The 21547-nt window shown below is 39.5% G+C and overlaps 1 protein-coding gene across 1 annotated transcript; it reads left to right on the plus strand.

Moving 5' to 3' along the window:
• The first annotated feature begins 6300 nt into the window (after positions 1–6300).
• On the plus strand, positions 6301–19041 carry LOC149315874 (mitochondrial glutamate carrier 1-like). Its single transcript, XM_089518563.1, has 10 exons — positions 6301–6945; positions 8810–8941; positions 9834–9959; positions 10521–10576; positions 12670–12760; positions 14245–14363; positions 15267–15468; positions 15557–15711; positions 15957–16026; positions 17130–19041. The coding sequence occupies exons 2-10, from the start codon at positions 8922–8924 to the stop codon at positions 17287–17289; spliced, it is 999 nt and encodes a 332-aa protein (XP_089374689.1). The 5' UTR covers positions 6301–6945; positions 8810–8921; the 3' UTR covers positions 17290–19041.
• The last annotated feature ends 2506 nt before the right edge of the window (positions 19042–21547 follow it).

Consider the following 21547-nt stretch of genomic DNA (forward strand, 5'->3'; position numbering starts at 1 on the left):
GATATGAAAAAGGTGTGGAGAGAGTACAGTGCACCTGTGTCATACGTGGCTTTCAGCTCATGCTGAAAGCCATGCTACAAAGACAAAATGGTGCATGTGCCAATGGTGCGTGCACCGCAGCACACGCAAAAGCCCCATTATTGTCAATGGGGCTCAAGCATACGCACTATTTGCTTTACAGGGGTGGGTCCGGAACGGATCCCCGCGTAAAGCAAGGGCGCACTGTACTATGGCTAGGTTATTCCTATTGCCAGGTTATTCCTATTCTTATACTTAGGACCTTATCAGAATTGATGAATCCCGGGCAGAAACAGGATTTTAAAAGTAGAAAAAACCTACAAACGCAGGATGTTTTTCAGACGCATTTGCACCAAAAAGCAATAATGTGAAAATAAAACAAACAGAAAGTCAACAAAAACAAAGGTGTCATTTTTGACGGCTTTCCGTTTGCTTTACTTTTGCGTTATTGTTCTTTGGAAGAAACATTGTATGAAAAACATCCTGCATTAGCGGGTTTTTTCTCCTTTTAAATCCCGTTTCTGACCAGGATTCATCTATGTGATAAGTTCCAAAGTGCTGAAATTAAGGCAATGCCAGCATCAGTCAAAAGAGAATGTATTCCATAACTAGAATGCAACCATGGGGAAAGTCCTTTCCCACAAAATATACTGCTTTAATACTTCAAGTGCTGAAGTCCCAAACCATTTAGTAGTTTGAATGTCACTAACAGCACCTTGAATTTTGAACACAAGCATACTGACAACCAGTTCAAGCCCTTTAGAACTGTTATATGGTTCCTATCACTACTGAATATAGCAGTACCTGCCGCTGCCATATCATCTTCAAAGGCAGCCCTATGTAGAGTTCACTGCAGTAGTCAAGCCAGGAAGTTAGCAGTGAAGCAAGTACTATGGTCAGGTTATTCCTATTGCCAGGTTATTCCTATTCAGGGAAGGTTGTACCTGGCACACAAGCTGAAACTAACCCCAAGCATCCTGAACCACAGGGATCCTAAACAGTAGAATCCAAAAGTTTTAAAATGTAAGAAGTACAGGATTTATACAAAGCTTACGTTTGTACAACATGAGACTGTGCATTATGTATTGAAAGAGGCAGGGATATCCACCAGGTATCCTCACCATCCTCAAAATTTGTTTGCAAGGTGTTTTGGTTTTGCATTATCAGGATAAATATGACTGCAATTAGAGTCACATACTCTCAGCCTCAGAGGATGGCAATGGCAAACCCTCTCTGAAGAAAATTGCCAAGAAAACGGTCACAATAGGTCAGAAATTACTTGAAGGCACACAGCAACAACAAGCTCTTAGCTCACATTTTCTCTATTTCACAGCATTAGCTGACATCAAATGAAACAAGACCATCACCTTGATATCACCAGTGGGTTTCTATGGCTGAACATGGAATCAAACCCTGGTTTCCAGAGCCATAGTCCAATGCTCAAACCACTACACTATGCTGGCTCACATGAAGTAAGGGTATGAATATGCAGACTTTGCTCATTGGAATTCAAAGGAATCAATAAGACAGACCTATGGAGAATTGCAGCCATAAGAGTAACTTCAAAAGTGGGAATAAACCTGCTTGCAATCACTTCTCAAATTTTCAAGCAGGAAAAAAAGCCCACTTTTTGCCATTTTATTTATACATCCATCTGACTTGTGCTCAACCTGACGGCAATTAAAAAAAAAAAAGACAGGAATGACAGCAAATAAAGAAGTAGATCCAAAAAAATCTGTTTTAGGATTAAAATATCCCAGTACTGAAGAGGTTAGGAGAGCAAGCGTGGTGTAGTGGTTTGAATCATAGAATCATAGAGTTGGAAGAGACCACTATGGCCATCCAGTCCAATGCCATGCAGGAATACACAGTTCAATCACTCGCAACTGGCCATCTAGCCTCCGTTTGCAATCTTCTTCAGTGTTGGACTATGACTCTGGAGACTAGGGTTCAATTCCCTGCTTGGCCATGAAAACCCACTGGGTGATCTTGGAGAGTCACACTTTTTCAGCCCCAAAATGCAAACCTGCTCTAAAAAAAATCTTGCCAAGAAAACCCATGATAGGTTGACCCTAGGGTGAACATTAGTCGGAAACAACAACAAAGAAGCAGTTCCACCTCATGCTCCCTGTAGCTTTTTAAGGCATATAGAGTTGTAATGTCTTAAAACTTTGCCTGTTGAATATCCACCTTTTGCACAGCTTTTAAAAGATCAGAAACTAGAAAAAGAGAGAGAAAACAGCAACCCTGTCTTGTTCTCATTCTCTCCTGGTCAAACTAAAATATCCAATAATGTTGAACTGAAGCTGGGCTGTTCACAGGGATCTGCAGTTGCACTGGGACAAGCAGTACTACAGAGTACCAGAGTATAACTGCCTTCACTACAAACCAGGTTACTGCAAAATTTCAAAGTTACTTCTCTTCAGGAGCCCCATGACATCATATTTTGCTACATTATAGTAGACATCCTTAACCTAAGAAGCAATATTGCTTAGTTTTGCCTAGGAATACCAACTCTTTTCATCTTATAACAGGGGTGGGGAATCTTGTTCTTCTAGATGTTGAATTACAATTCCCATTATCGTATACAAGGACTGATAGGAGATACAGCCCAGCAATATTTTGAAGGGCATTTCAGTCTAAAAATCTATGTAGCAGGGAAACACTTGTGACCCAAGTCAGCATTCTTTCTTAGGAGATAATCAAACGGGGGAGAAAAGCCAGGAGTAAAAGACATAGGACTTTATCACACGGGGGAAATTGAGCAAAATTGGGGGTTTAAACAGTGATTATCCCAGGCAAAATGTGAATTCACAATTAAGATTTTCACATGACGTCACTATTAACCAGGCAATAAAGATGCCAAAAAGATGCAATAAACAGCAACAAATCATTCATAGGGAAATCCCAAAAATGATTTGTTGCTGTTTATTGCCTCTTTGTGGCCTCTTTATTGCCTGTTTAATAGTGATGTCTGTGAAAACCTTAATTGCAAATTTGAGTTTTGCCTGGGATAATCGCTATTTAAGTCTCCGATTTTTCCTGTGTGATAGTCCATACTCCAGGCAAAGTCACGCAATCATGCTGAAGATTTTCAGACAGATCATGCTGATCCAGGACTTACCATAACCCATGAAGATCCAGGAATGCCCCAAGAACAAACCACTAATGGGGAAGTCCCGGGAACAGTTTGTTGCTGGAGCATATCTGGATCTTCATAGGTTAAATCCTGAATAAATGTGATGTCATCTGAAAATCTTCAGCGCGATCACGCAACTTTACCGGGAGTATACCTTTTTCTTCCCCAATTTTCCTTTATCTGGTAATCTCCTTAGTCTACACAGTCCATGGCTGGCTTTGCGATGGAGAGCAAAGCTTTCAGCAGTAATTAAAGCAAACATAACTGCTAGTCGACCATGTATTCTTCACTAGCTGAAATGCACCTGATGCTGCCCAGATCTGTACCTGATATAGCAGCTTCATTTATATACCGCTTCATACCACCTAAACAGTCTCTAAGCAGTTTACAACAGGAAACGTACCAGCAATAGCTAAGAGACCCCTCTCCAGTTCTCTTCCTCCTATAACAACATCCTGATGGGTTATATTTACCACAGACACAAAGGCATTCTCTTTTAATATCATAGATTCAGCAGAATTACAAGATTGGGTCTGGGTTTGCTTGATCTGTTAGTTTCCTTTGTGATTATTTTTGGATAGTGACATCCTGAAAGCTTAAAAAGAGATATTCGTAATTCAGATTAGCATTCTTTCCAATACCATAAAAGGATTTTTCATGGGCATTTATTTCATTTGAACTGAACATTAACAAACAAGTCAAATGTTGTCAAAATATAAAGATTTGGGTGAAAAACGAATAGACAAAATGTTCAGAAACGGATGACATTGTAAAATGGGCAAATGAGTGTGAAGTCAATGTCTAGTGGGTTTGTAGTGGTTCTGAGCCAAGGACAACTGGATACCTACATTTCACTGCCACCTACCCTGCAGGACTAGGCTTTTTGTACACTATTAAATACACAGTGCTGGGCATTTTAAAAAGCTACAGCCTGGACCAAAATATTCAGGGAGTGAGCTACTCAGACGATGCTTTTATGATGACATTGATCCAAAAAAACACTGCAGAAATAATCCAGTTTGAGATTGCTTTAACTGCTCTGGCTCAGTGCTAAGGAATCCTGGGAATTGTAGTTTATTGTAGCACCAAAGCTCTCTGACAGAGAAGGCCAAATGTCTCACAAAACTACAGTTCCCAGAATCCCCTAGCATTTAACCAGGACAGTTAAAGAAGTCTCAAACTGGGTTTTTTCTGCAGTGTGTTTTGTACATAGTCTAAATCATTAGTTCCCAAACTTTGGCCCTCCAAATGTTTTGGACTTCAGCTCCCAGGATTCCTGAATACAGCAGCTTCGTATAGCAATAGCAGCTTCATTTATATACCGCTTCATGCAGTCTCTAAGTGGTTTACAACTGTTAGCAAATTGTGCTACTGGGAGTCAATGTCCAAAAATGCATGAAGGACTAAAGTTTGGGAAGCGCTGGTCTAAATAAATAAAGATTGAAAGTTGCAGAGCAAGAATATCTGGAGAACCACATGTCATCAGTTTCGGGCTAAATGAACACCTGGGGGTAGGGCAGAAAAATGAAATGCACAGATGTAGGATGGGGGACACCTGGCTGAATGAAACTACGTGTGAAAGGGATCTGGGACTCCAAGTAGACCACAAGTTGAACATGAGTCAACAGTGTGATGCAGCAGCTAAAAAGGCCAATGCGATTTTAGGCTGCATCCAAAGATGTAGTGTCTAGATCAAGGGAAGTAATAGTGCCACTGTATTCTGCTCTGGTCAGGCCCCACCTGGAATACAGTGTCCAGTTCTGGGCACCACAATTCAAAAAGGATGTGGAGAAAGTGGAACATGTCTAAAGCAGGGTGACTAAAATGGTGAAGGGTCTGGAAACCATGTCCTATGAGGAATGACTCAGGGAGCTGGGGATGTTTAGCCTGGAGAAAAGAAGGTTGAGAGGTGATATGATAGCCCTGTTTAAATATTTGAAAGGATGTCATATTGAGGAGGGAGCAAGCTTGTTTTCTGCTGCTCCAGAGAGTAGGCCATGGAGCAATGGGTGCAAGGTACAGGAAACGAGGTTCCCCATCCCAAACGCAAACTGTGCTCTTTACTTTAAGGGAGGGTTTTGACTTCAGCTCCCAGAATCCCAGACGATCGGCCAACATGGCTGAGGCTTCTGGGAGCTGAAGTCAAAACACAGTAAGAGCTGCACCGACCGCCCCTTCCTCAGTACTGCTGCCAGCGCCGGCCTGCCATTGTGCCAGTGCCATTGGATGAGCCGGAGCAGTCTTGGCCAATCGGAAGGCGCCTTTGGCGGAGGCGGGAAAGAGAGAGAGAGAGAGAGAGAGAGCAAGTTCACTCATCCTCAGAGGGAAAAAAGGCTTCTTTCTTTGATCTGGAGCGTCCTTGGGAAGCAGGAGGTGAGGAGAGAGCGGGGCATTTGAAGCCTAAGACCGTTGAGCCTCCTCAGTGGCCCCGAAGGCAGGGGCTGGGGCGGGACATTTGGTGTCTCTTGGTCTCTTGGTCTCATGAGCTTTCCTAGACTTTGAGTCTACTTCCTCAGGTGCATTTGGGGCTGAAGAAGAAGACTTTAGGCTACAAAAGCTCATGCTGCCAGTTTCTTTCTTTCAGTTGGTCTCAAAAGGCGCTGCAAGGTTTTTAAAAAGCAGGCAGTATGCATCCTTTGCCAACTGGTAGGATTCAAAGATATAGCCCTGTGAGTCTGTAGAATCAGTGTGTAGATTGTAGAGGGATCTTGAAGCATCTTTGAGACTCACTGTGAAGGAAAGGAGTTGGCAGCAAGAGTCTACTTCCTCAGATGCATTTGGACTTAATCCTATGAAAGCTCTTGCTGCCAACGTCTTTCAGTCAGTATCAAAGGTGCTACAAGATCTCTCTACATATTATTATTATTATTATTATTATTATTATTATCATTATTACTTTTTGTGCTTGCGTGTCCCAGGGTTTTTGTGGCCAAGTGAGGATTTGAACCCTGGTCTCCAGAGTCCAATACTCAAACCACTCGTACCACTGTGCTATTGACAGTCTGCAGAGGGATCTTAGAGCAGCTTTGGAGACTGACCAAAAGAGAGAAGTTGCTACTAGCATGAGCTTTTGTAGGCTTGAGCCTACTTCCTCAGCTGCATTTGTTGGAGTAGAAAGCCAGGGACAGACCTATATATATATATATGTGCCACTGGTACGTGAGGATTTTGAAGTTGAATTGACATTCCGACACACTAATGGCATGAGAAATGTAATTTGAGCAGCCTTGCCTGCCCTATAAATGCTATAAATGCTACAATAGGGAGTGGGGATTTTTATGTGTATCACTATCACCAGGCATGCAGATCAGGAGACTTGCCAAGAAAATGTGGCAGCTATAGAGTGGTATTCAGGGTGCATGTGGTTTTGAGTTGCCAGGCAGTTTGTTGCAGGAGTCACCAGCTGCAGTCCAGTGCTAGGAAATACTGAAGACAGCAGCAGGGGGCACTGGAACAAGTTGTCATTATTGTGTGTTGTCTAGTGACACCAACCTACTGCCTGCAATCCTACCCACAGCCTTCTCAGTTGCAGCCCCAGCAGGAAGCCACTGATAAAATGCTGCAGAGAAAGGATCTGCAGCAACAAGTTACCAACCTTAATCCTTGGTGCTATTATTCTTCCTTTCGTCATGCTTGAATGCGAGGAATAAGATTCCATGTATATTTGATATGATTAGTGGTTTTATTCCTGGTTTCTGTAGAGTGAAGCAACTGGCAACTCAGGACTAAATCTTAGAACCAGTACAGAACACCCTCAGTAGGTCAGTTTCAGGATTTCACAGATACAGGTTTGGATTTCATTTTATTTATTTAATTAAGGAAAGCAAATTTTCACTGCATATTTAGCCGTGCTGTTAAGTTTTTAAATTATTTTGCAGGTGTGATATCAGGAAAACTGAAATAAATTTGAGACTAACAAATTCTGAACTAAGTCTTTGAATAATTTGGAAATTGGTTGTTGTCGTGTGCCTTCAAATTGTTGCCGGCTTCTGGATTAATTGATCCAAAAGGTAGAACTGCCCTAAAAGCACCAGATCTTATCTGATCTTGGAAGCTAACCAGGGTCAGCCCTGGCTAGTACTTGCATGGCAGACCGTCAATAAATATCAGGTGCTGTGGGTTATATTTCAGAAGAAGGAACTGGTAAATCCACCTCTGAGTATTCCAATGAAAACGATATGAAATTCATGGGTTTGCCATAAGTCAACATACACACACACAAAACCACATTTATCATTATTGTCCTTGGGCAAGAGCACTTATGACAACTATACCAGCCTTGTGCAAACATAAGGGTGAATGAAAGCCTAGCTTTCTTTCTAATTTCATTGCCACTCTGTAGATTTAAGGGGACTTTTTGAAATTGGAGACTTTTTAATATTGCCACTAACATTTTTCTGTAGACAGCTATCTACATGCCTCATCAAATTTTAAGCTAATAATATCTCATCTTTTGTGCAATACACCCAGCAGTGGAAACTCTATCCCAGGATTGGTCTTCGTTTCTTGATGGCTTGCTCCTTTAACGCAGCAGCACGAGCGTGTGCCTCATCGTGGGCACAGGAAATTCCCCGTGACTAACCTGTCAGTCCAGTGATCTTGTCATTACTCTAACATATTGCATCATTTCGAGTCCATAGTCTGCATTTTCAATTATTTTCCACTATTGAGAGTACATAAATTGTAACTAGAAGAAAAAAAACTCTGGGATGGCATCTACTGTTAATAGACCTGTGAAAAGACTACAGGCATTGTTTTCCTCTTCACTGACAACTGATCTGACCAGTTGGTGTTGCCAGCAATTCTCCATTTGTTGCAAAGGAAGGGGGAAACATATTGAAGCCACCAAATGCAATCCTAAGCATGTTTATTCAAAACGTCTTGTGCTGCAGTTGTGTGGGGTTTAGTAAATTACCCTAATAACTGTGCATTGGATTGCAACCTCTGGGGTTCATGTGTGCTCATGGAAAAATATAGTTTAAAAATGTAGAGTTGGATATAATTTAGAAATGTCTAATTAACAATTTGTAACAGGACTGGTAGCAGAAGCGGAATTTCCTGCCCCATACTTCAAAGCAGCACTACCTCCAGCTCCCTAAAACTGAGGGATCCCAATGAATATAGTGAAGGCAGACAGTATCCCAAAACCATCTTCCATGAGCCACAAACCAAATTTTAGTTCCACATCAAAATTACAGTTGGCCCTCTGCATCCATAGATTCTGCATCCACTGATTCAACACTCACAGCCTTGAAAATATATATTTTTTAAAAATCCCAAAAGCAAACCTTGATTTTACCATTTTATTTGAGGGATACCATTTTACTACACCATTGTATATCATGGGACTTGAGCATCCATGAATTTTGGTATGGGATGGGGGGAGCTGGAACCAAATCCTAGTGATTACTGTTACCACTGTAGTAGTTCTCAGTTGCATTTTTTCTTATGGCATAAATTAATCATCTAGATATTATTAACAGATGATGACACTTAGTGTAATAGTAGTGCTAAGGGTATTCTGACTTGTCATACTGAATTTGAGAAGCTGTCAACTTTTTAAAATTCTTGTATATTCAAACAGCCAATGAGACAGTTGTGGGTTATATATAGAACAGCGGATGGGTTTTAAAGCTTCATTTCACTCCACAGAGATTAGACAGAATTGTCTCTTCAAAGAACCAACTTCTCACCACTGGCAGCTTGTTATATTTTCTGACCAAAAAGGACTTGGAACACTTCTCCCTTTGTGAGCCTAAAGAAGATGGCTGAGAAACAAATTAGGTATGTGCCTGGAGCAAGATTTTAAAAGTATAGGGTTAAATGTAATCCAAATCCCAAAAAATTAGATCCAATGAATGGATTTTGATAAACATCACTTATGTAAGTGTCATTGATTTCAGTGAGTCTCTTCTAGTTAATAACATGGGATTTAACCTATAGCGAGCCTCAGTTCAGATAGTGGAAATCATACTGTAGATTTGGAGATCAAAGTAGACAAGAAATGTTATAAATCAAACACATTAAAGGGTGTGTTAAATCCTGATGAAACAGAACAGTAAAATGTGAAGGGGTGTTTTAAAGTAATTACAGGATTGGGGGCTTAAAAAATTAACTAGAAGCTAACAACATTTTAACATGTGAATCTCTGATGGTTCAGAACTGTGTTTTTATGAATGTGGGGGTCCATTGATTATGACAAAGGATCCAAAGTAGGAGAGAAAGTTGACTGGGAGAGTCAGGGAAAAATATTTTTTAAATAATGTTGTTAAGAAGAGGAGCCACACAGACAGTGAGCTATAAATCTTAGGTAATTGTTGTTCATATGATGAACCCAAAGATGTCTCTCAATGAGGTGTACAGTGGGTTTACAGGATATACAGATATTAAACAATGTATCATTTCCCATATCTAATTATAGTTGTAACATGTCCTGGTATTCACCAGAGTGAAGGATGATTTAGAAATGTCTTTAAAAATAAAATGAATACTACTTAGAAGCAATTTTAACAGCTGAATTATAGGGATGCTAAATGACCAAGGAGGCAGTGACAGTTCTCAAGGGAAAGGGGGTTTGTCACACGACAAAGTTGAATTTCTGCATGACTCAGAATAATTCTGATTTATTTATTTTTTTGCCTTATTTCCATATGATTTAATTTTTCTCTTTTTTCAGTTTGCCTGCTAAACTCATCAATGGAGGAGTTGCAGGGATTGTTGGAGTTACTTGTATATTTCCAATTGATCTGGTTAAAACCAGGTTACAGAATCAAAGAGGTAGACACCAAGTTTACAAAAACATGTAAGTGGTTTTTAGAAATGAAAAATCCAAACTGTGTCAGAGATTATTTTCCAATAAGAAACCCCCTTTATAGAATATATGTATTCTCAAGGATGTTATTATTTTCATTTTTTCCCCACACCTGGTTCACTCAGTAATTTAGAATTTAGTTCAAATTGTTTATAGTTGTGTGGCTCTTGGGGGTCTCTGTTACTTGTCTATTATGTTTGAATCTTTCACCTTTTGTAAATACCTATAGATGTAGATACATATAGAAGCTGGGAAAATAGAGTATCAGTGTTCCATTATAACAGAATGTTTCTATAAAATGAGGTGGCATTACTGTTATGATAAGAAATATTCTGTATGGATGGTTGGGATGTCAAATAAATAACTGGTTGGGTAGAAAATGAGTCTTACTTTTGATGTCTGGGAATGATAAAATTCAGGATGATGTGTTGTGTTTCATCTGCTGTAACAAGGTAATGTTTTATTTTCCCTTTATGTTTGTGAAAAATATATAATTAATGTAAATGTAATATTGGTCCAGAAATTCATAGTGTGTTGATTGTGCATCTTCAGGTTTGACTGTCTAATCAAAACGTTACGTTCAGAAGGCTGTCTTGGTATGTATAGAGGTAAGTCTTTTTTTCATGCTTCCTACTTGGCTATGCCCAACTCAGTAACATGACTTCATGATGATATTCATTTTGATTGTAACATCTTTCATTTTCAAAGTCAGAGATTTTATCTGTAGTCTTAAATCTACTTCCCGGTTAACAAACCAGTCTATTTCTCTAAATTATTTCTAAGTAAATATGCTTAGTAGCGTGCTCTTCAGAGCTCAGAGATTTAAATCCGAAATACAAGAATATAATGTCTCACTGTGAAGTTTATGTTCTGGTACACTCTCTAGGTTCCATGTCTTTCCAGTTTACAACCAGGACTGCTGATTTTGTAAGAGAGATGTGTGATCAGCCCTACCTGCAGGGCTGAATCATTCAGATAAAGCAAGCAACTGCATGGGATCATCTTGCAGATGAAAAATTCCCATATGATAGAAGTTGTAAATAAAGCAAGCATAAGCAGCACGTAGACAACATGCTCTCGTGCCTGATTTGCAGGCTGCAGATCCGCTTCCCCTAAAAAAAAATCAGATTGCAAAAGGAGAAGTATTGCTCCCAGAAATCTTAAGGAGCTATAGCTCACTTGCTCTGTACCTTATTCCTCCCCATACGGTTAGCAGAAATGGATGTAAACTTTGTGGGATACAGTGGCTTAGCGGTTAAGACGCTGACTCTGATGGTCACAAGATCAGCATGTTGAGACCCAATTGCCACGCAATGGAGTGAGTTCCTGTCACTAATCCCAGTTTCTGCCAACCTAGCTGTTTAAAAGCATGTAACAGTGCAAGTAGATAAATAGGTACTACTTTGGTGGGAAGGTTACAGCACTCCATGCGCCTCGGCATTCAGTCATGCTGGCCATATGACCCCGAAGTCATCTTTGACAATGCTGGCTCCCTCAGCTTACCAACGGAGATGAGCACTGTCCCCTACAGTCGGATACAACTAGACAATCACACCAAAGGGATGCCCTTTACCTATTGGTAAACTTTAGAGGACTTATTTTTGGGGGCAAGTCACACTCTTAGCCTCAGAAGATGGCAATGGCAGGCCCCCTTTGAAGAAACTTGCCAAGAAAGCCTTATGATAGGTTCATCTTAGGTTCACCCTAAGTAAAAAATGACTGGAAGAGACACAGCAACAACAACACTAGCCTGCAGCACATCCTAATGATGGAAAAATTCATATTGAACTCAGTAGCATATACCTGTGCAAGTGTGTAATGAACATTTACTTTTGTTTCTAAGGTTACAATTCTGTAGTCACTTTCTTCGTAGTAGTTGATGTAAAGTAATATATGTGTTATATAAATGCCTTAAGGCACTGGTTCCCAAAACTGGGTGTTTTGGACCTCAGCTTTCAGAATTCTTGACTGTGGGACAAACTGGCTGGGCCTTCTGGGAATTGAAGTCCAAAACACCTGGAAGACCAAAGTTTGGGAACCTCTGCCCTAAAGGCAGCGGTTCCCAATCTGATCCCATCTGATCTTTTAAGCTAAATAGGATCACCGCTGGTTAGTTCTTGGATGGGAGACAGCCAACAAATACCAGGTGTTGTTAAATTATATTTCAGAGGAAGGAACTGAAACACCTCTAGTATTCCTTTCCTATGAAACCATTATGAAATGTATGGGGTTGCCATAAAGCAGCTGGTGACTTGAAGGCATGTACATGCACAAAATAAATGTGACCCTTTGCAATAAGCCGAACATTGTAATGTGAGTTCCTGTTAAACTAAATGACCAAAAAAAACTTATAATCAAAATATTTCTTAGAACTGTGTTATTTCATATTTTGAGGTTTGTTTTTGTGATGCATTTAAATTATTAAAAATTGCAATATTTTAAATGTTTTTAAATTGTCCCATTAAATGAATTATGTACAGGTTTTATAGTGCCCCTTTAACAAGACTCATTGACCTGAAGTGAGTTGAACATCAGCATATTTCTAATGCATCACTGAGGTTTCCCTCTCGTTGTGATTACATCAGTAGCCTTTTTTCTGTCATTTCTTTAACCTAATCAGTACCTGGATTGTCACCGATTATGTTCAATATTTTAAAACATTCTTTGCATTTCAGTTAAATGTAACTATGTTTATTTTTAGGTGCAGCAGTAAATCTGACCCTTGTAACACCAGAGAAGGCTATCAAACTGGCTGCTAATGACTATTTTAGGCACCTTCTTGCCAAGGAAGGGTATGTTACTTGAGATGCTAGAGCAGTCTCATTTATATCTTACGTAAGTTTAAAAGTCTGTGTTCAGACTTTACAGTTGTTTAAAGTCTTGTAATCTTTTGTGTATTTGATTTATTTATATATACCATTTCTAGATAAGGATACAATTGAAAAATAAAACCTTATGAATGCAACAAATAGTACATATCTCCTTGGATATGTTCATGATTGCCTTGGAAGAAATATGAGCAATAGCATATTTTGTTGCAAGGCATACAATGTTACTAATTTCTTAAACTATTATTATGCACACTCATTTGTACCTGTTTCTACCTCAGCTCAAAATTTTCTCCTACCTTAATCATCACTACCATTAAAGTTCATTTCAAATATTTTGCAAAAATTTACTATTGCATATTATAAGTTGGTGTGTACATATATAAACACATAAGCAGGGACACCCCTCCATTAAGACTGCTTAGTAAAATATTACCTATAAAGCCCTAAATGGCTTGGGCCCAGGGTACTTGGAGGACTGCCTCTCCCCATATAATCCGCCCCGCACTCTCAGGTCGGGTGAGAGACATCTTTTAAGAGTTCCAGATGCTCGTTATGTAGCATCTCGGAGGGCTTTTTCTGTTTCAGCCCCACAGCTCTGGAACTCTCTCCCCAATGAGCTCCGTACTACCACCTCCCTTGATGCTTTTAAGAGGAATTTGAAGACCTACTTATTCCACCAGGCTTTTCCCCCATGAGCCTTGTTGTAACTCTTTTTCCCTTGGCAATGTTAATGTACTCTATCTCCTCAGCCATTTGTATGGGGTGTTGTTGTTGTTATTTTTTATTATGTTTTTTGTATTGTAATGTTGTGGGGGGTGTTGGGGGTTTATGATGTTTTTAACTGTTTTATCAACTGTTGTACACCGCTGTGATCTATGGAATAGCGGTATATAAATAATTATTATTATTATTATTATTATTATTATTATTATTATTATTTAAATCATCTTGTACTGCAAGGATTGGCAAAAATCACCTACATTCTCCCCCACCCCCCAATCTTCAGCATTAGCAGATCTGCATCAGTCATAAAACACCCACTGAAGCAGGAAACAGAAGGGGGAGAAGAGATACAGAACATGGAGTGACAAATAATACTTAGATTAAATTGATATATGGACGAGAAGGAGCTCTTTGCTTCCTGTGGCCATAATTCATTCAGTTCTGTTTGATTCATTAAGTCCCTTGCTTTCCTGGAGATAACTTCTGTATGTTCATTAAACACCTATTCTTCATTCTGGTTTTGCATGTTGGAGTACTTTTATTTTTCAGTTCATATATTATTTATTGTTTTGGTGTGCTTTTTTTTTTACAAAAAATATGACTTTCATATGAATAATTTGTAAGGGGAAGCCATTTAAGAACTATGTGTATTTGTCTTGTTTATTTGTGAAAAATATGGTTGTAACATTCATAATAATAAATATTCTGATTTTTTATTACAGTGTAGCACTGTCATTATCAAAGGAGATGATGGCAGGTTGTGGTGCTGGAATTTGCCAGGTTATTATCACCACTCCTATGGAAATGCTGAAAATCCAGTTACAAGATGCTGGGAGGCTAGGTAATAATATGTCCTGCTTTTCTCTGTATTTTATACACCTCGCTAAGAACAGGTTCTTAGGTATTTGTACATTGTAAGACTCATGAATAATAGTGAGTTAAAGTAAAATGTAAATTTTGGCTTAGGTTTGGGACACATTAGTAATAAGTTGCTGGCTTCTAACCAAGGGTAGAGAATAAATTAATTTTGTCTAGACTCAGTATATAGAATCATAAAATATATATGGCTTGCTTTAACTGATTAGTCGGGAAACTAGTGAAAGAGATGCAGCTACTTGCTGTCACAAAAAAAAAAGATTCATTAGTAAAATCAGCTTAAAACTTAAACGCTGAAAAGTTAGTTTCTGATATTGTCTGTATCAATGGTGACTATGGATATTGGTACTATATTCTCCAACCATCATCTGTAACTAGTCTGGTAAGGATGGTGGTGATAGAAAAGTGAGTATTGTACAGCTATTTACATAATAGGAATTGCAGTAGCAGAGCCCACTCACAACTGTTAGTCCACATTTGCCAACTTTACCCTCTGCTATCCACATCCAAAAAGGTCTGAAAAAACATTGCCTCCTCCATTCTCCTGGGTTTTTGTTTTGTTTTTTGAAACACTGATTGCCCAGTGTTTTCAGATCACAGGGGAGCCTGAGTTTGTAAAAGAGGCTGCACTCTTCAGTCATTACCTCACACTAGTAAATAGTCAAAAGTAAACAGGTATGGTCCATGAGATTATAACCTTAGAATGACCAAAGAGGTTTTATGTTTAAGTGAAATCCTTATGCTTGTGATAACAAAAGGAGTGATTTCTAAAGTTCATACTTTTTGAAATTTGTCTGTGGTGAAGGAAGGCCAAATCAGAATTTTTAGAAATTTGATGACCTTGATGCATTTTCTATTCTCATTCTAGCATCTCAGCAGCTTGTGAGCAGGGTTCCTTGTTCTGCACCTGGATGCAAGCTTGTATATGTCAGCTCTGTTCAAACTAGAGCCTACAATGTAGGACCTGTGGTGCTTCCAAGGAGGATATCAGCTACCCAGATAGCCACTGAACTTCTGCACACCCAGGGTATTAAAGGACTCTATAAGGGTCTTGGAGCCACTTTGCTGAGGTAAGGATGATGCATCTTCCTTGCCTTTTTATTCCCAGAACAGTTTTTCATACAACATTTTGAAAATGGAATTATGCTTGTCTTCTAGGGATGTCCCGTTCTCTGTCATCTATTTCCCACTGTTTGCCCATATGAACAAAGCAGAACAGGATTCTACGGAGCAGAGATCACCTTTCTTTCGTTCTTTTCTTGCTGGTTGCACAGCTGGCTCAGTGGCAGCTGTCTCCGTCAATCCTTGTGATGGTAAGAGATGTTATATGTCCACACCGTTCTCAGTAATTTGTCCTCATCTATACAGTAGTAAAAGGACATAATAATCTTTATGAATTCTTGGAATTTGTTTTTACCTATTGTGGGCTTTTCTGCAAATAATGTTCCAGTATAGCACATCAGTTTAGTTGTAAGAAGGAGGTGCAGTGTGTTGCAAGCATGCGTTCTGAAAGTTGCTTGCATTATTCTTCTAAACTATCACTACTTCTGTTTTGTAGTTATAAAGACTCGCCTTCAATCAATGGGAAGAAATGAGGAAAGCTATAAGGGCATTATTGATTGTGCAAGGTAAAGGATAAAAAGTCTCATTGTACTGTTAATTACTTGACCATTCAACATGACTGTATAAGCAGACTTAGTATGTTAAATGTGGAAGAAGTATGCTGTATGGGAAGACATTAAAGTACTTTTACACATTCATGTTAGGCCCTTTGACGTGATCTTCAGACAGACTAATGTAACAGCCCCAAGCACCTGTCAGTCAGATACAGATGTCTATGAACTCTGGTAAAATTAAGAGAAAATCATTGTCCTTGAGCCTAAAGCTGCAACATTTGAAAATTATTTTCCATGTGATTTAATGAAGAATGTGCAGCATTGCCATGGAAAGCCTGCATGTAGTTAAGCCCAATATCATAGAAAGCAGCTGTCAAATGGTTGTGGGCTAAAGTGTTGCCATATGAAAACAATTTTCATCAGCTTTTACATGGAGTGATTAAAGTCTGAATTGGTTGTAAACATGCTGGAATTGTCACCAGGCTTATTTTTATTTTTATTGGATAAAATCAGTTTCAGCTGCAGGAGGGGAATTGCTTGTTCAGTCTTTTGGCAAGGGCATACAGTTTGAGCACCCTCAATTCGGAAATCTGAAAATGTCCCAAAGCAAAAACGTTTTTCTGCCAGCCACCTGCTTCTTCCTTTGGAGTGGCAGTTGTGACACTCCTGCTCGTTCGTCACTTAGATCCTCAGTCTCTCTCCAGTCTAGTGTATCATTCAGAACATAATGAACAAAATGTAAGATTGGAGAGAGACAAACAGACAGAAGCACCTACTACCTTAGAAGCAGAGGCACGCAGCTAGTGGCAAAATGATGTGAGGTTGCAGAGAAACAGGGTCTGTGAAACGGCTGGAATCCAATCCGATCCTTTTTTCTTTCTAGCCTCAAATATGGTACAGTTATGTACTTTGCTGTATTCCAAAATCTGGAAAAAATCCCATCTTCCAAAACACTCCTGGTCCCAAGTTATATGGACAAGGGATACTCAACCTGTATCTGAAACAATATTCGAGATAGACACAGTAATGCTGAAATTATTTGTAATATCTTCATTGCACAATTTTGTAACTCTATATATATTGGATTTTTTTCTCTTTCTGTTTCATTCTCACAGGAAGATATGGATAAAGGAGGGTCCCTCAGCTTTTCTGAAGGGGGCTGGTTGCAGAGCACTAGTCATTGCACCTCTTTTTGGTATAGCCCAGGTTATTTACTTTATTGGCGTTGGAGAATTTCTTATTGATCTATGCCAATACAGAAGACTTTCACCATAGACTTATTTTCATTCATTGGATCTCCTTGAATAGTTCCACAAGAATGACCAATTACAACCAGAAGAAAACTATGGCAGCTCAGATTGATTTACAAGCATTTTTTTTCCCTCGGAAATTTGGACACAAAGCTAAAACTGCTATGCCTGTGTTGCCAGATTTTGCAGGCTACATGCCTAGGCTAGACAGTTTTCTAGCAATAGCATTTGTTCCTCTTTTCTTGGGATTTTAGTCAAAGTTGTGATATAAGGGCAGATATTTGTAAATGTAAAGTAGAACCATGTCTTCCAGCTTTGGCGCTGAAAGACTGATGCCTCTGAGCATGAAATATCAGTGGCTTCTTATTGAGCCTAGCCATGAGGGTGAGTGGGGATTTTTTATTTATTTATAAATGGAGCAAGAAGAAAAATGCTGACCAGTTTTTTTGGGCCAAATCTTTTGGAATCGTTGAGAAACAAACTGGACAGTTGTGACTGGGGTTCTACAAATGCAATCAGTCCATCCTGCTTGCAGTCTTTTCAGCTATATTATATAGCTAATAATATTCTATAATATTATTGAATAAAATTATCTGTGCTGTTTTACTTACCAAAGGTAAACAAGGGAACAAGCTTTGTAATTTTTATACATATATTTTTATGACTTTATGTAGTGTAAAGAATTTGGTTCCTGTGGTGACTGCTAAACACAGAGCAACATAAGAACAACACATATATTATATGCAAAGACAAGTAGGTAGCCACTCCAAAAGTTTTGCATATGCAAAGTTCAGATATAAAGAGCTACCAGTCCAAAGATTCTCAGATGTTCTTCAGAACATATTATACAGTAGTTCTGCTGAGAGTTGAAAGGTGTATCTTGCTGTTTAACACTATGTGTTATTCAGCCACACTGCTGAGCAGTTTTTCTTTTCTTTCTTTCTTTTTTTTTTCTTTTTTTGGCTATTGCACCTAAGTTTTATGTAATTATATTATAGCTTTTACTGTTCATAATGAACTATAGAATTTTCTGTTACTGGACTCATCTGAGAGGCTGTCTTCAACTATAGACATGATATTTTTTGAAAAATTTTAAGCTGGTTTTGGAGGACATCATAAATTGTTCACACTTCTGTCCTTACCCTGCCACAATAAAAAGCCTCAGAATCTACTTGTGTGTGTTTTCTTTACTGAGCCTGTGTGAAATGTTCTTTGCCATTTATGTTCTTATTCAGGACTTGGGCTGGATGCAGGTAGGATCTGTTTTCTTATCCTTAGTTGTTATGTTCCTTGAAAATGTCTCCAACATACAGTTACCCACTTTGTATTTTCTTGGTAACATTTAGTCAGAGGTTTGCCTTTGCCTTCTATTTACGGTGAGAGTTTGCTTGCCTAAGGTCACCTAATGAGCTTCCCTATCTGAAGGAGGATTGGAATTTTAGTCTCTATAATCCTACTCCAATTTTCAGACCACTGCACCATACCAGCTATCTGTACCCTCTTTACATTCTGAAAAAATCCATTAGTAACTTGCTTGATCAATTCAAATAGAGCCAAACTTTTGAAAGATCCAGCTTATTCACTGAAAGTCTATTAAGCAACCATTAGCACTTATTGTTACTGTACTTAGCAAGAGCCCAACAGATTGAAGAAGTGTTTCTTACTTCCTGTCATACCATGTAACTCAATGGATGAAATCTCATGGCACCACATGGTGTAATAGTTCTTTTGTCAAGCCTTCCCCCCTGAAGAATGAAGCTGTGTATTCTGTTGTCATCGATTCTCTGCTTTACCCTTTGAATGATTTTGTTGTAGTTTTTAGTGTTATATATCGTATATATAATCGTATATTCGTTTTATCGACTGTAAACCACTTTGATCTTTGTAAAAGCAGTATACAAATAAAAATTATTATTATTAATATTATTATTATTACATGCAGAACTACACCACATCACACTCAGCACCCCCTCAGACTCACAATTTAGCTACTGAAGCTCACCCTCCCCACAGTCATTCTGTGGCTGGTGGAGAACAGGGTGACTGGAGAAGCACCCAGCCATGTCCCCTTAGCCAAACACAACATCACCTGCTGAAGTCTGCCAGAGGTCTGAGGATGTGATCATTGTATGTCTGGGGTTAAAGGCTTTTCCTCACTACCATCTGCTCTCCACCAACTGTGGAACAACGGGATGGGGGGCAGTGCTGTAGAGGTTAAACCAGTAATTCCCAAAGTGGCCGGTACTCCCCCCAGGGGGGGCGGTGAGGGCAGCAGGGATCTTTCAGTGAAAGTATTGGTGTGAAGGAATGAAGGAACCAGCAGCCTTTGGGACCATGGTAGGGATGAAGGTTGCATGAAATTTCTTCTTAGTGTTCCTTAAAACTACAAGACAGCCTCACTGATCTTTTCATGTGGTAGTGCAGGGGTAGGCAACCTGCGGACCGCGGGCCGGATGCGGTCCGGCAAGGCCTTGGGACCGGCCCCAGCCCGGTCCTGCCACCGATTGCCGCCGGGGCCTTTGGGGGGCAATTGTCTATAGAAGCCTCAGAAACATGCATTTATATTAACATTTTTTAAAAAATCAGCAAATTTTTCCGCATGTCCTCCATTTTTTTAAAAAAAGTGTCTTCCATTTGAAAATTTTGTCCTACATTTGTCCTTTTTTATTTATATATTTAATTTTTTTAAAATATATATATTTAATTATTTATTTTTTGGCTTCGGCCCTCCAGTTGTCTGAAGGACAGCAACCCGGCCCCTGGCTCAAAAAGGTTGCCTACCCCTGTGGTAGTGTCTCCTGCACTTTGCCCACACAAGATCACTGAACTACATTTTTCACTGGTGGTGGCAGTGGTGGTTGGGAAACCTGTGAAGCTTAACCCAGCACAGCACACACACCAGCTGCACCCCTCTACCCCAATGAAAAATGTTTTGGAGTCTTTCCTCATCAAGGAGAAGCTTCTCTCTTCACTTAGTCACCTTGGGAACAGCAACTGAGCAGCAGCTAAGAGGCCTTTAGCCCCCACTGGCCTTTGCTGGAAGGATGGTATGAGTGAGAGGCTCCTTGGTTGCTATTCAGCCATCTGTTCAATTGCTCCCTGGGTGACCAGGTAGAAAGCAACTGAGATTGGTTATTTTGAAATTGCAGTAGAACACTAATAACAAGAAATATGCATGCAGGAGAAGGGGGGGCACTAGGGTCGTCGCCCAAGACAAGGGAGCAGTGGCTGAAAAAAGTTTTGGGACCACTGAGTTAAACAGTCCAGCAGAGGCTTTGGTCAATAATACCAACCTTTACAATTCCCAAAAAAAGACATGTGTAAGGTGGACTTATACCTGTGTATGCCACTAACAGAATGCCAGCCAATCTGCAAGCATATTATTCCAAAGACTTAGGTGAAATGGCATGAGCTGATTACAGCAGAGATTCCCCATACTTCACTATCCCATGTTAAGGTTTTGAAAACTGCTAGCAAGACCAAAAGAAGAAGATTCTATAGACAAGAGCAAACAATCTAAAAGAAAGTGAAATGGTCTAGGACTTAAAATACATGAAGAAGTCTTTTCAGATTACTTTTCTGCAAACTTTCTGACAGAAGCAAAATCACAAGAATACAAATCACAGAGTTTTTGCTCCTGGTCTTGAATTTAAGAGCATCCTTATGAGTGTCCAACAGAAAAACATTCTGATAGGTATAAATACATCCTTTCTCTTTTGCAGCCAGATGCACATCAAGTCAGTGTCTGTAGACCCTGTATTATTCCAGGAACAACAAACTGGAACCTTAAGTAATGTATCACAGGTATTTTTTTGTCTTGCACTCCCAAGCAACAGTATAAACTAAGCCCTTTATTGAGCTCACTTTGTAGGAAGGATCATTTGAACTTAATACTGTGTTCAGAAGTTATGCCAGCAGTGATGGCTGGATTTTGATGATTGTGCAAAGTAATCCTACTCACCAATGAATAAGGGCAGTGTATATCATAAAATAAGCTCAAGTCCCATTAACTCATAATGTCTAGTGTGGGAGAGGCGGTTATGCTTTTGCCAGATTTTGAGCTGGTTTCTTTTAATTCCATCCTACTGAAATAACTGGGAGTGAATTTACTGCATATGCTTCACCTCAAGCATAGTAATGAAACATATTTTGGGAAGATAGAAGTCACAGGCGGGATAAAGACCGCCGCTTTGCGACGGTCTCCCGCCGGCGCCATTTGCTCCACACGGGAGCTGCAGCAGCCAAACCGCGCGGCTCCCGCGCGGAGCAAAAAAGAAGCTCCA

Source organism: Sceloporus occidentalis, unplaced genomic scaffold (assembly GCF_023333645.1).
Source record: "Sceloporus occidentalis isolate IW3139 unplaced genomic scaffold, rSceOcc1.0.p SCAF_3, whole genome shotgun sequence".
NCBI lineage: Eukaryota > Metazoa > Chordata > Lepidosauria > Squamata > Phrynosomatidae > Sceloporus > Sceloporus occidentalis.